This window comes from Apteryx mantelli, chromosome 7 (assembly GCF_036417845.1).
Source record: "Apteryx mantelli isolate bAptMan1 chromosome 7, bAptMan1.hap1, whole genome shotgun sequence".
NCBI lineage: Eukaryota > Metazoa > Chordata > Aves > Apterygiformes > Apterygidae > Apteryx > Apteryx mantelli.
The window spans coordinates 23,524,195-23,540,829 of record NC_089984.1 but is presented as its reverse complement, the minus strand read 5'-3'; the positions used below and the strand labels follow the sequence as shown (position 1 = coordinate 23,540,829).

The 16,635-nt window shown below is 43.1% G+C and overlaps 1 protein-coding gene across 1 annotated transcript; it reads left to right on the top strand.

The window, feature by feature from the left end:
• RBP3 (retinol binding protein 3) lies at window positions 1-16,635 on the top strand. The gene is made up of 4 exons (XM_013958812.2): window positions 1-3,048; window positions 10,755-10,945; window positions 14,294-14,436; window positions 16,307-16,635. Exons 1-4 carry the CDS (start codon window positions 1-3, stop codon window positions 16,633-16,635), a joined length of 3,711 nt encoding a protein of 1,236 aa, XP_013814266.2.

The window sequence follows — 16,635 nt, the reverse complement described above, 5'->3', positions numbered from 1 at the left end:
ATGATTAGGATGCATTTCTTCCTGTTTTCAGCCCTGATCATGTGCAGCATATCTGCTGAGGAAATCTTTCAGCCAAATCTAGTGCTGGACATGGCTAAAGTCCTTCTGGATAACTACTGCTATCCTGAAAACCTAGTGGGGATGCAAGAAGCCATTGAACAAGCCATCAAGAGTGGAGAGATCCTGGACATCTCAGATCCCACAATGCTGGCCAATGTCTTGACAGCTGGAATGCAGGGTGCTCTGAATGACCCAAGACTGGTGATCTCCTATGAGCCATTGCCTCATGCAGCTCCCAAACAAGAAGTTGAGGCTTCTCCCACTCGTGAACAACTCTTGAGTCTTATTGAGCAGGTGGTCATGTATGACAAGCTGGAGGGCAACGTTGGCTACCTGAGGATTGATTACATCATAGGCCAAGAAGTTGTGCAGAAGGTTGGTGCTTTTCTGGTGGACAAGGTGTGGAAGACACTGATAGACACCTCTGCATTGGTCATAGATCTTCGTCACAGCACTGGAGGACAGATCTCTGGCCTCCCCTTCATCATCTCATACTTGCATAAAGCAGACAAGGTGCTGCACATTGAGACCGTATATAATCGGCCTTCCAACACCACCACAGAGATATGGACACTGCCAAAAGTGTTGGGAGAGAGGTACAGCAAGGACAAGGATGTCATTGTTTTGATCAGCCGCCACACCACAGGAGTGGCTGAAGACGTGGCTTACATCCTCAAGCACATGCACAGAGCTATCACTGTTGGGGAAAAAACAGCTGGGGGCTCACTGGACATCCAGAAGTTGCGTATTGGCCCCTCTAATTTCTATCTAATGGTTCCTGTGTCACGATCTGTGAGTCCCCTGAGCGGAGGTGGGCAGAGTTGGGAAGTGAGTGGGGTGATGCCTTGTGTGGCTGCTGAGGCAGACCAAGCCTTGCAGAAATCCCTAGACATCCTGGCAGTACGCAGAGCAGTGCCTGGCACCCTAAGCCGACTCACAGGCATATTAAAGGACAATTACAGTTTAGTGGAGCGGGTGCCAGTGCTGCTGCAGCACCTCACCACCTTTGACTTCTCTTCTGTGCAGTCAGCAGAGGACCTGGCCACCAAGCTTAACACTGAGATGCAGACCTTATCTGAGGATCCCCGCCTGTTGGTTCGAGTCATGATGCCAGGTGAAGCTGTTAGTCCTCCTGCTGAGAAGCCAGATGCAGTGGCAGCCAACTTGCCGGACAATGAGCAGCTTCTGCATGCCTTGGTGGATACTGTCTTCAAGGTGTCAGTGTTGGCAGGAAATGTGGGCTACATGCGCTTTGATGAGTTTGCTGATGTTTCTGTGCTGGCTAAGCTGGGACCCTACATTGTACACAAAGTTTGGGAGCCCCTCCAAAATACAGAAAACCTGATCATGGACCTACGCTACAACCCTGGGGGCCCATCCTCCTCTGCTGTGCCTCTGCTACTGTCCTATTTCCAAGATCCTGCTGCTGGCCCTGTCCACCTCTTCACAACCTATGACAGGTGCACCAACCACACGCAGGAGCACAACAGCCAGGCAGAACTGCTGGGCCAGCCCTATGGGGCTCAGCGTGGCATCTACCTGCTTACCAGCCACCACACTGCTACAGCTGCTGAGGAGTTCGCTTACCTCATGCAGTCCCTGGGCCGTGCTACACTAATCGGTGAGATCACAGCAGGCAGCCTGTCACACACCCGCACCTTCCCTCTGCTACAGCCTGAGCAGGGAATGACTCGTGGCCTGACCATCACAGTACCTGTCATTACCTTCATTGACAACCATGGGGAAAGCTGGATGGGTGGAGGAGTTGTGCCTGATGCCATAGTATTGGCTGAAGATGCACTGCAGAAGGCTGAAGAGGTGCTGACTTTTCATAGGGTTATGGGGAAACTTGTGGAGGCTACTGGGCAACTCCTAGAGGCTCACTATGCTATCCCAGAAGTGGCTGGGAAGGCAAGTGTTATGCTCAGCACTAAGCAGGCCCATGGAGGTTATCGGTCAGCTGTAGACTTTGAGACATTGGCTTCCCAGCTTACCAGTGACTTGCAGGAGGCCTCAGGGGACCATCGGCTTCACATCTTCCACAGCCATGTGGAACCAACCCCAGAAGAACAGCTCCCCAGTCTGATTCCCAGCCCTGAGGAGCTGGGCTATATCATTGAGGCTCTCTTCAAAATAGATGTATTGCCAGGCAACCTGGGCTACCTTCGCTTTGATATGATGGCTGAAGCAGAAACAGTGAAGTCCATTGGACACCAGCTGGTGCAGATGGTATGGAACAAGCTGGTGGACACGGATGCCATGATTATTGACATGAGGTACAACACAGGTGGCTACTCCACTGCCATTCCAATCTTTTGTTCCTACTTCTTTGAGCCTGAGCCTCGGCAACACCTCTACACTGTTTTTGATCGCAGTACCTCCCGCAGCACAGAGGTGTGGACTCTCCCCCAAGTCTCTGGCAAGAGATACGGCTCCCTCAAGGACATCTACATCCTAATAAGCCACATGAGTGGCTCAGCAGCTGAAGCTTTCACTCGCTCTATGAAGGATCTACACCGGGCCACAATTATTGGTGAGCCCACAGTGGGTGGTTCCCTCTCAGTGGGCATTTATCGTGTTGACAACAGCTCCCTGTATGCCTCCATCCCCAGCCAAGTGGTACTCAGCCCAGTCACTGGCAAAGTGTGGAGTGTGTCTGGGGTGGAGCCACACATCACCATCCAGGCCAGTGAAGCCATGACTGTAGCTCAGCACATTGCCAACTTGCGTGCCCAGGTGCCACAGATGTTGCAAACTGTGGGGAAGCTTGTAGCAGACAATTATGCTTTTGTGGACATTGGGACTATCATAGCATCCAAGCTTGCCAAGCTCATCAGTAAAGACAATTATAAAAGAATTAACTCAGAAGAGGAGCTGGCCAGGAAGGTGACTGCTGACTTGCAAGCTCTCTCTGATGATGAGCACCTGAAAATACTCTACATCCCTGAACACACCAAGGACAGCATCCCAGGGATCATGCCAAAACAGGTACAGTTCTCTCATACCCAGGTATAGTGATGCCGGCTAGAATGGGAGCACTGACTTAAGTATCTCACCAGACTTCTAGCCCGTATCATCAAACCACCAAATTTACCTGTACCCACTAGAGAAGCCAATGCTTCAGTGGGTTTTGGAGACTGAACTCTGTTGGACACTTAGGCAAGTCAGGATAGTAGCTTGTAGTAGCTGTAGAGGGTCGCTCCGGATGCATGTATTTTAGGGACAGCACACTTCAGGCTGTGAGTCTCTCTCAGCAGCAATCTGCCACAAGCAAAGATTCTGACACAGGGCTTCACTGTTATAGAGAAGATATTTCATTATCTCTGCGATCCCCTCTCTTTCAGTACTATGGCTTTTCAGTAAATTAATGCAGAAACCCACTGCTACTGAGTTTGTAATTTGAGAAAAAATTGGTTGATCCAGATTAAATACATACACTCACAGAAAATACAGCCACATACTTTTAAATGTATTTTTATATATAAAATTGCCATGCCTGACTTCTAATTCTATTACACCAGAATAACAAACAACTCCTTTGGTACTGACAATGGAAAGCTGTTCTGATTCTGTCCGTTGGTCAGCATCAGACAGTCTCCCAGCTGGAAGAAGTACCTGGGTGGAAGTTGGGTGACCCCCAGGGAGAAACTGATTTTTAATATTCTACTTCTGCCCTTGCTGTGTGGTTTGCATAACAGTCTGTGCTTTGTTCTGAGACTGGCTATTTATATGCTGGTCTGCCTTGGCAATCTTTCTTGTTCATTGTTGTGCTGGAGGGAGCTCCCAGGAGCACTTGTTAAAATTCCACCTTCAAATTAAAGGGAGGGTTAGGATAACCTGATCCCTGCCTTGGATGGAGTTAGCTCCTTTTTGGCTACTGCTCTAGCATGGCTATCAGAGACTTCTTACCCCAGGGACTCATAAAATTACTTTTTGAAGAGCATGAATTTGCCTTTGCAATGAACCAGATTGTACCAAGTGTCAGGTAACTATTAAATGTTTCCTGGGGGAGGAAATCTGTGGGCTTCCATCCTCTGAAGTCTTTGGCATGCATGATTTAAAGTGGACATGACCTTTGTGGCATTATCTCCAAGGCTAAGGTCAAGGACAAGGTCTAAGCATTTCCAGGGGAGGGCATTTTTTCCAGTTTCTTAGCCTAGAGACTCTGGCCCCATTCTCGACTCTAAGCATAAAATGTGCTTAAACGGAAACAATTAATTAAAGGATTTTTCTGTTCCATCACTCTCTTTCCTTCCTACATTTGTTGGGTGCAGAAAACTTCACTCAAAAGAGGTTTCGGACAGAGGTCCCTGCTAAATTATTAGCAACACATCAGTAATGATACACTGTAATTTCTCTATAGGCCCCATCCTGCAAATCGGTTATCCATTTTTACTGAAGGCTGTTAATGGATATTGTTAACTATTTTTACTTGACTTAAACCTTGAATATTGAGAGCAGGATGTACAGGACAAAATTCTGATTTTTCTCATGACACATGAAATTCTGATCTTGATAGAGCTAGTGGGGAAATGCCATTATGCTAATTAATGCCTCTGTTTATCTCAGTTCTCTGTCAAGCAAAATGATTGGAGGAGGCCAGGGAATACATCTATAAGAAGGAAAGTACATGAGTGTGGATGAAAGTCAGAAAAAAATCTGAAATATCAAGGGGGAATAGTGTATAAATAGGATGAATCTCTTAGGAGCCTGGGGTAGCTACCAAAGAAGTATGCATTCCCTCATAGTGCTTGATGAAACCAGGAGGGGGAGAGACAAGAGGGTAGTGTTAAGAAATTTTAAGGGGAAAGAGGATGCGTAAACTAAGAAATGAAAATAAAGGCTTTTCCTTGTGATGGAGAAAGAAGAAAATTCACCTGCCCCACAGAGCACTGGGACAGCAAGAGGATCTTGATTTTCTTTCCTTTTTTTCCTGCAGTGTCCCTGTCTCTTCTTGGCTCCCATTACAGGATAATTGCTTCTGCCTTGCTTTTGCAGGAAGGTCAAGAGAAATGCTTTCTGTGGATCGTTTCTGGAATCCCCAGTGCCAATGTCCCAGACAGCAAATGTCTTAAGATTACAGTGACATTTACATGATGGCACAAATTACATTTGTAAATTCTTCTTTTTTTTTATATATAGTCCTATACTTCGACATAGTGGCTCTTTTAGTCTACATCACATTTATGCACATTTATTATCACATTAGAGCTAGTTTTCCTCTTGCGCTGCCAGCCTTCCAGGCAACCCCATCCCTTGACAGTGGGATTTTCTTGATAATGACCTTGACAGAGAATCAGATCCAACACAATTAAATGAAAGTGATGATGAATAACTGCAAGAAGGATGGGATGGGACACAGGAGACAGAGAAGTGAAATGCCTGTAGACCTTTGCATCTGCTACAGTGGAATAGCTGCTGAAGCATTGTACAGGATAGTGAATATGTCTCCCCTATGACAGGAGGAAGGTCAATGCTAGCTGGAGTTCTCTGATGCATAAATGCTGCTTTCTAAAGTCAGACTTCCTAGAGGCTAATCTTGTATATGCTGTTTGTGGTTCAGAAAACAGCCTTTTGTTTGTAAGGCAGAGTTCTGTAAACTTGCTGATGCCCAGTTCAATAGTCCCTGCTTCTTATTCTTCTGCTTGCCTCTCTCTCCCTCTGGTCATACCTTCCCTTTCCATACTGAAACATTTGTACTAATGTATATCGCAGTACTGTAGATTACCTATAGAAGAACTGCTGCCTGATTTTGGCAAATGTGATATGTCAGTTTCAAGTGACAGGAGTATCCCTGAGTGACTCTTTAGGCCCCTTGGTGCTGCCCAAAGACTTTTAATGCAGTCTTAACACCTAGGGAAATTTTTGTCTTAATGTTTTGGTCATGCAGCTGAAAATGATGAACAGTGTGTCTCTTCATGGCACTGCACATCACTAGTAAAAGATAAAAAGGGGATCCTTTATAAAGAGAAATTGTTTTGAATTTGAAGTCTCCTGTTTCCCAGACAAATAATATATATGTATACCAGAGTATTATCCTTGCTGTCAGAGAAAATAGAGTTACAAACGCTTCACTAGAAATGAGTGTAGTTTCCTTATGTCCCTTTATTAATGAGTGAAATCAAAGTGGTCAGCTTCAAAATGTCAAGACAGAAAAATCACATTGACACACACAGTACATCTACTGCTGACAGGTGAAAAGAAGGTGTTGTGTTGTCCACTGCTGATTTATATCAGCATAAGCACATGGAAGTCAGTGGAACCATACAAGTTTATGCCAGCCCAAAAAATGTTTTCTACTGAACTCTCATTGACTCTTTTCCTTTTTGCAGTTCATACTTGCTCTTGTATTTGGTACAGAGAAGAAAATGTTACTGTGTTAATCACTTTTGTTTTTTGTTTCTAGTACATCTCATCTTCTAATTCTGATACACAAGCACAATGCAGCTACTTTTGCAGGTTACAATAATCCCACCAGAGATATGTTTTTCCTTATTTTCTGCCATTGTTATTGTTACAGTAAATGTGTCCATTAATTTTATGTTTTACATGGATTTTGAATGAAACCCAAAATTTAGCCAAGAATCACATATTCAGATTTTCCTTTCAAATGTAATCTTCCAGGGGTATTGTCTAGGAAATAACGGTGCTTTACATTTTTGCTTTGTGGCTTGTAATGAGCATGTTAAAAGCTCTCTGTTTTCAGAGCAGGCCAATGCGCTGGTGTGCAGTGCTGCCCTCTGCGGTGTGAAAGTATAGCTTCTCACTCTGCCCCGTGCTCCTTCAGTGGGGACTCAGAGCTTAAATAACCCCTTGTAATCACTTCCAGAGCACTATCCCACAGGGTTTTGTCTTTTGGTTACGGTAACTCCTCATCCTGGCCATCTTGGTACACTGGAGGACAGGATTAGGATTCAAAGGTACAGTTCTGGGAAAACTGGAGAGGTGACCTGAAAAAAGGCGGTTGAGGCTGAATAAGAACACATGCAAGGTTCTTGCACAGTTTTTACAGTGAGAGCAATTGGCTACACAACTCTGGGAGGAGAACAGCTTGTTTATGAGGAATCCTGTAGAAAAGTATATGGGTGCTTTGGTGTTCACAAGCTGAACAGCGTCAAGTTGTTGCAGAAAAATATAATCATCGAACTGGGGCAGATAAGCAGGAATATAATCAGTAAGACCTGTGAAGTCTTCTGCTCTATTCAGCTCTAAAGAAGCCTCAGCTGGAGTGTACTGTGTCCAGTCTTGGACACTGCATTTCTGGAAAGATGTGGCTCAGCTGGAGAGCATCCAGAAAAGAAGAACAAGAGTAAAGAGAAGACTGAAAAAGAGTCATTTGAAAAAGTTGAAAGGATATAAGTTGTTTATTCCAGAGAAAACTGAGAGGAGACATGAAAACAGTCTTCAAATACAGAAGTTGTTTCAAATATGAAGAGAATAATCTGTTCCCATCTCCATGGTGGTTAGGCCAAGAAGTAATGCACTTAAATTGTAAAAAGTAGTGAACTTAGACTGTTTATGCTAAATGTTAGGAACATCTTTGTAATAGTAAGGATAGTGACATACTGGACTGGATTGCCTGGAGAGAAACATGGAATCTCCATCACTGGAGGTTTTAAGATCAAGTGACACTTAGCTGTCAGGAGTGGCATAGATATAATTGATCCTGCCTTGAGACAGGAAGATAAGCTAGGATGGACCTTTCCATTCCAGTCTCTGAGGCTGTGGATGGAACCCGAATGTTATTCTAAGAAAGAAAGGAGGAACACCCCCCCTCCCCCTCCCTAAAATGAGATCTCACAGTTCTTAAACCGATCTCGGAATTTACAATGGCACAAAGGTATTGGCTGGTGATTTTTTGACAGCTTGGGGATGATAACACTAGCAACTTTAATGAAGATCAGAGTTATGTTATGATGATGAGCCCCAAATTAGCTATGAAAAGACCCTTTCCATCTAAATAGACAAAAGAACTTAGAAGAGAGGGAGAAAAGGGAGAAAAGAGAGGCACAGTTGTAAAAGTGGTTTGCCCAAGTTTGGGGCTATGTCAGTGGCAAAGCCGGTGATGAAACTCCACACATGAGTCCCAGGGCAGCGTTCTAGGTCCTGTTTTGTGTCACACAACCTGTTCCAGTTAGGCCACTTACATGTGGAAAGAGACTGCAGAAAAGGGCTGGAGACCCTATACAGTTAACTAGTAGCAATTCTTCCCTGGCTTAAGTGGTGTTAGCTGGGAGGTCCCTTAGTCTAGCCACATTGCTTATAGTGTTCTCCTTACTAAGGCACCTGAGGGTTTATATTTAACAATCAAGTCATTTGTATGTAAACACTGCCTAACTAAGCAGCATGATCTTACTGTCAGCTGCATCCTGTCACAGTCTGTCCTTGGCCTGCAAACAGAGCCTTGCCTTCCAAAAGAGAGACTGCTGCTCGTCTCTGGAGGTGGCACACGGCCCATGTGTCACTGTCACAACCTTGTTGTTGTATGGCACGGCACAATAACTCTTTACTGTCGGTCTCAGCCTCCTCCCCTCTTTTGCTTAAAAATTAGGAGGCTTTTTTTTTTTTTTAATCAGATTCTGAGCGCTTTTCATCTGACTTCTGGTTCTAGAGCCTTTAGAGCAGGCGTATTTTCATACCTTCCTGCAGCCAGGAAGGTGGGGAACAGTCTTTTGGAGATCCTCATGTACTCATTTTACCTCAAAAGAGCTGAGCCTTTAAGGGCAAACTAGCCATGTCGAGACCTGTAACAAATTTGCAAGAGTTCACAACACTGCTGACAAGTACCAAAGTCCTCAATGGACGAAGATTTGATGCAGCACTGTAAAAGAAAAAGTAGGAAAAAAAAAACCACATTACCAGACATACATAGAAGGGTTATTATTAATCAACATGCTTATGGGTATGCATATAACATTTATTTTTGGAGACAGAGATAAGAAATCTGTGCATTTGGTTAAAATATCATCGGTAAATGGCTGAGAGTAACACATCCTTTTTATTTGTAGATATTACCAATGAGTGATGTTTTTTTTCTCCTGGGGGGACCAGTATTTCTGAACTACATATAAGCTCTGTCAGAACAAACCAATGCATCCTGGATATTTTCTTCAAAACTGTGATTTGTTAATTAAAGTACACTGGCAGATCAAGTAGCATTGATGTCACTGGGAAGTGGATTGGAAATGACAGACTCAACAGTGTTGAACTGATATGTTTACAGTCCAGATGCAGTGGTTATTTTCACAAGGTGAGGTGAGGAAGAAGGACAGAGAAAAGGACTCACTAGAGTTGGCTCTCACCATCTTGTTAACAACTAGTGGCAAACAGGGCGTTTGAGTTAGTCTTTGAAATTTTGGCATGCAGAAGGCACTGAATGATGATGGCAAATGTCATCATTAGGAGTGAAAAAGAAGATCAGGTCAAGCAGAAGTGTGATCTGGTAGCTAATATTCCTCTAGGGAAAGATAATGTGCCTGAGCTGTGTCACGTACAGTGGGATTCATACAGCTTGCAAATCCTGCTTCTTTAATGGCAGAGGTATTTGTGGCAGGAGTGCAGACCCCAGGCCAGGGCACAGCATGTATGGCAAGACTTCCCTACAACCACAGGAGGCCCAAAGGCCTCACAAGTTCTGCAGCATGTTGCAGGTTGGGAGAGCACTTTTAGCAGGCAGCTCCCTGCCCACTCTTTGATCTCTTTCCTGTAAAACTATGGATGATTTGAGGCTGAGCTATAGCAGCATGCAACTGATTAAGATGCAAGTATAAAATTTTCACAGCAACCATGAAGTGAGAAGGCCAAATTGCTAAATATATACTTTGCATATATATAACATTGCATATATAATATATATCCCAATCTCCTTAAGCTGAAGGAAAACCTGCCTGTTTCAGAAACAGGCATGCAAAGTATCTAAGTCTGGCAATAGGAGCGGACTATGTCTCCAATGCGTATAAGGCTTACTGAGTTAACTTTATTAGTTGGCTACACATTACTATTAAAAGAAAAGTCTGCAGTTTAATAACATCCAGATAAACAAGATGAAATTGATCACAGCCAAACATGTGAGATTCCAGGCATGTGGCCACCATGTAAGAGCTGTAACACATGGCTAGTACATGGGATGGCTAGCACTAGCCCAGCATGTGAAGTTCCTCCAGTCACAGGAACTGGCTCTTTAATGGGAGCTGGGGCCAGTCTCAGCCGTAACCAGCAGCTGTTTGTCAGCTGAGGCTGGTCAAGAGATTATAAAAACATCAAGTGACTTATTTAAAAAGAATTGCTAAAGGAAACAAATGGGTTTGGGGGGCAGGTCTGGGATGATGGCAAAGTGTATGGGGGGGGGGTGCTCTTGCAGCCTTCCCATGCTTTTTCGGTTGAAGGAAATTCCTTTATTTATGCATAATGAACTGAGCCCTGACCAATAAGGGCCTGATCCAGATTCTGGGCATGCTATTGATGCATCCTGTACTAGGTCCTATTTTGTGTCATAGCGCAGCAGCTAACATTAACCCAAGTCTAATATGCAAAAATCTTAATTCATAATCATTACATGATTTTCTTAAAACTTGGTTGCGTTCCTAACATATGTCCCACCTGGACTAAACTTGACCCATGTGATTCCTTTCAAATCTTGTGCCAAGCTATCTGTGCCAGCAAATGATTTGTTTTGTTTTTCTAAACTCTTTCAGATCCCTTCCCCAGAAGCATTTGAAGATCTGATTAAATATTCATTCCACACAAATATCTTTGAAAACAACATTGGCTATCTGAGATTCGATATGTTTGGAGACTATGAACTTCTAACCCAGGTGTCCGACCTACTGGTAGAGCATGTTTGGAAGAAAATTGTTCACACAGATGCGTTGATCATAGATTTGAGGTAAACCTTTGAATGGCAAATAACCAAGGTTCTTTTAAAATAGCATTTTATTTTGTAACAGTGAATTAGCTTTACATGGTTTGCTGTCCTGTTTACAAGCTAACATTGCTGGGATTAAATGAGAAAAGAAAAACAGCCAAGGAAAACAATAACAGTGTGGAAGCATATCTCAAGAGAAATTGTACCATCGCTTGAGATATTTAGAACTAAATAGGTAAATCTAGGAAATATGTTGCAGAACACAATCCTGAACCTCACATCTGTTTTTTTTCTCTAATTTCTTCCTAATCTAACTCTGCATGTGCCTTGTATAAATTATATATATATATGGCGTAATTAAATCTTTAACTACAGGCAATGGTCAAGTGATTGATCAGTCAAAAAACAAGGTCACTCATAGGGCTGTGTTACAGCATATAGTTTGCCATACCTGCAGTGCTAAATTACTTTGTGGTATCAGCCCTGTGCAGAATGATCCTTGTGCAGAGTGCACAGGTGGCTTAAAAGCACCATTGTCTCAAAGGTACCATGACACTCCTAGACCCTGCTGCAGCAAGCTACAGTACCATATGCCTACTGCTAACTTAGGACTCTGCTAGACTCTCCAGTGTGTCAACAATGCTCCAAAGTCTTATGAGCCAGAAGATAGCTTTTTTTATGTTGCCAGCTATCAAAACAAATGAATATCACAAGTACACATTTCCTATACAATATTCACATAAAAGTCATTCTCTTGTTTTGGTCCAGAGCTAATGTTTGTGAGCCCAAAACATTACAAATATTAATTAAAGAAAATAAGGCATATGTAAGAGCTAGTTATTAATGCTAAAAAACTTTCTGTCCATTACCATTGTGGTGCTCACAATATTTTGTAATCTTCTTAATTTTCATCTGGGATTTGTAGCATGTGCAGGAAAAGATGAACACAGTGATGAGTGTGGAGAGAGGAAGCTCACCATGTGAGCACAGGTGAGGTAAGGCAGCAGCCACCCAAACCCACCCATGACTGAATTTGGATTCAGCAAAGGCATCGTCACCTTCTAGTAGACTTAGAGTTCAACTGGGGCTTTTCTCTTTCTTGATCCCATCCTTCCCAGGTTAGATCTCACACCAGGGCCAGCAGTAACAAAATAGCAAAGGTAAAATCATGCCCCAGGCACCAAATGGCCTCATTATGGCACTTATCCTGGGTGCTTTGTTTTTTATTTTTAATATATCCAGCCCTTTGAGAAAGCAGAGTGGAGGTGCATGCAAAAAACCTCAGTCTCTGAAGTCATGTAAAAAGAACCCCAAACATGTTACCTTTTGAAATTGTCTCTAAACAATCTCATGATTTTGAGGGGGAGCTGATAAATTCAGTTTTGATTAGGATTAATCATAATGCATTAATTTCTCTCACCTTACAAGTTCCTATCCCTGGAACAGCTGGGCCACTCATGAGCTTCATATTTGTAACCATCACTGCATGGAGAACAGAGAGGCTGATAAGCTAAGCAGCTTCTCCAGTGTCACTCAAGAAGTCTATAGTGAAGGAAGTACTTGCCCCCAAGAACTAAGCTAAAACTCTAACAACTGTACAGTTGTTCCTACTGACAGAAAATTCTGCAGTTTCAGTGTCCTAGATACAGGAGACTCCCTGGAAAAGCTCATCAGCATTACTCTATTACTATTGTCTTGTCAAAATGTTTTTTGTCTTTGTCATCATCCTCGTCTCTTTCTCTTGACCACAAGTCTGATAATCTAAAGAAGCCTCTAAATTGATGTTCACAGATGAGGCAGATATTTGACTTTTTTTTCCCCCTTCAAAGTCTTGTAGACTTCATTGACTCAAGACCATGTGAGACATGCACTGCAGGGCAAGTAGCTGCTCTGTCATCTTGCTGTCTGGCTTCACTCTGGCTACATAGTTTTATCTTTCTACTGCCCAGCCAGCTGCCCTAGACTGGCCTGCACTATAACTGAGGGTACATGGGGTCCCAGAAATATACCTTATTGACCTCCTGCCTTTTAAAAAATATGTCAGGACGCTTCGTGTTCTTGGCTCCATTTGGCAGTCAAATTAATCCTGCCAGAGGAGGGTGACTACAGCAGGAACAGAGCGAATTTCAGTGCTCCTCCATACTATCCAGTCTGATGCCACTGACAGAGAGGCAGGACCCAGCTCGTGCACTGACAATAATTCAGCAGATCTCTACCCTTTAACTTTGTTCCGAGCTAGCTTCTTTGTCCAAGCAGTCACTCAGCCATCCAGCTAGCTGGCTGCTTGCCATGCATAATGGCAATGGCAATGGCAGCTGCAGCAAGCTGGGCTCTGCTAGGTCCAGCTGCCTCCTGCGCTGTGCAGGCAGCAGGACCTCGTGGCAGCACAGCACTATCCAGGACAAACTAAAGCGGCCTATTTCAGCTCTAGCCAGGCACAGTGAGCATACAGCTCCCAAACGCTGCAAAATAAAGAGGTCGCTTCACTGTTTGGGACAGAAGCCCCTCCTGGATTCTTTAAATCCTTTTGTGAAGGTGAAGGAACTATTTTTGCCTTCATCTGTGCCAGGCACTCCTAACATGAACAACAGAAGGAGAGCACTATGCTCTCTCCTACAAGTGAGCAAAGTATGAGCATTTCCAGTGCCATATGAGCTCTATGTTAGAAATGACATACGTAAAAAATAATCTGGTATTCCATTGTGCATATTCATAGCAGGGGGTTCTCTAATGACACTTGGTCACTTCAGTGACTTCAATCTTCAGAGACTGATATGCAATTAAACTGCAACCAAAGTTCATCCAAATCAACCAAATCATGACTGTCCTAAATGAAGCAGCTAAAACAATCTTTAGGCACAAAAAGAAATAGCCTGATCTTATAAGGTGCCACACACTAATTATTTTCATTGTGTGCAGCATGAAATAAGAATGCTTGTCAGTTCCACAGACACACTTTGCTTAAACTGGGATCTACATTTAAACACCAAAGTTTAGATATTCACTCATTCTGCCTGTGTCAGTAACAGCATGGGTTATTAAAAGTAGAATTGCAAGAATCTAATGTTTCTCTGCAGATTAAGATTGTGAGTTTACTTTCTGATTTTTTTTCAGGCTGAATCAAAAAAAAAATTCAGTTTTATTTCACATTCATAGTCAATTGTTGGCATTTCCAATCCCAGATTCTTAGATGGGATTTTGTTTCTCTGATAAAGGTGCAAATGCTGCAAAGGGAGAATGCCCTCTGTAAATGTATCCAAATGTAGCCATAAGCCCTTTCAGTGTGGTTGTTAAGGAACAAAACTTGGAAGGGAGATTTATTGTCTGCCACAAATTTTTGTTTCCTAATATTTTTTAATTTTTGAAAAGGTACAATATTGGAGGCTCCACCACTTCCATAGCAATCCTATGCTCATACTTCTTTGATGAAGGACAGCGAGTTCTCTTGGACAAAGTTTACAGCAGACCCAGTGACTCAATTAAGGAAATATGGACACAGCCACAGCTCAAAGGTAAAACCACAATTTCTTTTAAGAATAACTTTTAATTTCGTGTGTTCCTGCTTGTGCGTTTCAGAGTGAGCCACTGGACACTATAACTGATTTGGTGAAGCACTTGCCACTATTATCTCAAGCTATACAGAGAATGTAAAAACAAAAATCTGCATCTTAGTTATATCCCCCAGTGCCACATATAAATATCAGTTTATGGCTCCAGGGAAGGAGATATTTTAGGCACTGCGGTTTGTAAACTGGTCCCAGAAGTTTAGCTGAATACAGTGTACAGCAATTATGATTTGCTGCTTTAAATGCTGTCAAAATTAAAAACTAATCCTGTACTGTTTAAACTCCTAGTAACAAAGAATCTCTTCCAATACTTACATGGAGTTTTATATGTAGTTCCTTATTCCTGTCCATGTGATCCATCAGACACTATTTCAGTAGATGAAAACACCCATAATAGCCCAATTTGCCCAGAGAATGAAAAAATAAAAGAGGAGCCCTATAAACTTTGCATATCTGAGTGAGTTTGGAGCATTCAGCAATGTGTTACCCCCCCTGCTGTCCATGTAAGTTGAAGTGATGTTGCAACGTTCAGAAACAGACCTCTTCAGTGCTCATAAAATGCAGTTGCAGTGCTGAGGAGTCTTAAACGCTGGCTTTAATTCTATTCCCACTTAACACTAAGACAGTACTGAAAGAGGTGCCACAACGGTGTCTGCAATTATTGGTTTGGAGCAGCCTGAAATGGTTAACCTTTGTGTCAGGCTGCAGGGTCCATCTATTTTCCCAGGCAGTTAGAGGTGAGCTGTGCTAAGGGAGTATGGTTACTATGGACACATTCCAGTTCCCATCAAAGGGAACAGGCAAACTCCTATCAACTTCAAAGGAGCTGAATCTGGTACTACGTTATATATACCTACTGTGAAGAGGGTCTTCTAATGGATATTATGTCTACGGTGAAATGAGAAGACCAAAGATGGTGTGAAAATTAATTACCATGATATTGGCCTCTCTTTAACAGTTTAGTATGAGAATTAGATGTCATATGGTAAGTTGCTTGAAGAACCAGATTTTTAAAGCAGTTCAGAATTAGTTTTCAAGTGATCAGGTCCTATTTACGACATATTGGCCACGTTTTCAAAGGATCTCAGCTCTTGAAAAGTATCCAGTGTGTTCTGATATATTGAAACTCAGGTGCAAGAAAACTCCAATTCCTGTCAGCATGTTTTTGTAAGAGAATAAGGTAACTTGGCTCAGATACCAATAATAAAGGGGTGTTTGTTGAAGGACTTGGGACAAAGGCAATGTAACAACTTCCATTAATAGACTGTAATAAGCCTGTGGGAATCCTCTTCCTAATAAGCCTGTGGGAATCCTCTTCCTAATTTCACAAAATGACACCTGCTTTGTCCGCAGGCCACACACTGACAGCCATGTTCCTAGAGCAGGGATGAAGGTGAAATGGAAGATGCCTCCAGCTGAGCTTTGGGTATTCCTGCTGGGGCAGTGGAAAAAGTTGCTTTCCTCACCTGCCTATTCCACTTCTCTGATGGGGTCTGGAGCTCCTGTAAAAATCAAAGCCACAGAAAAGTCAGCAGCAGTAAACATGAGCTGGCTTCCCAGCTGCTGGAACTCATAACCAGAAACTGATGAAATGAGCCACCAGACAGGGTGACAGGTTTGTTCACAACATAGTGGCTGGGCTAGTGTAAAAAAATGCTTTAATACCGTCATAGATATGAAACAAAATTTCAAACTTCTGTGGTTGCTAATAGCAGGTAGGGAATGAAATGTGTTGTATCTTGGCTTTTCTTGCTTCATTATGCAAATGGATCTCTGAAAATGGATGTGTTTTGTGATGCTCTGTCTTTTCTGGCAGGGGAGAGGTATGGCTCTCAGAAAGGGCTAATAATCCTCACCAGTGCTGTGACAGCTGGGGCTGCAGAGGAGTTTGTGTACATAATGAAGAGACTGGGCAGAGCTTTCATCATTGGGGAACCGACCAGTGGTGGCTGCCATTCCCCGCAGACGTATGAAGTAGATGATACCAATTTGTACATCACCATCCCCACCTCCAGATCAGTCATCTCTGCAGAGAGCACTTCTTGGGAAGGGAAAGGGGTGCCACCTCACATGGAAGCACCAGCTGAAACAGCACTCATCAAAGCAAAGGAGATGCTCAACGCTCACCTGCACAGCTCTAGATAG

Bases quoted from the DNA above. Each gene is read 5' to 3' on its own strand.
- RBP3 (XM_013958812.2), top strand. From the start codon at position 1: ATGATTAGGATGCATTTCTTCCTGTTTTCAGCCCTGATCATGTGCAGC. The intron at 3,049-10,754 runs GTACAGTTCTCT...AAACTCTTTCAG, and splicing joins CAGGGATCATGCCAAAACAG to ATCCCTTCCCCAGAAGCATT. The intron at 14,437-16,306 runs GTAAAACCACAA...CTTTTCTGGCAG, and splicing joins GACACAGCCACAGCTCAAAG to GGGAGAGGTATGGCTCTCAG.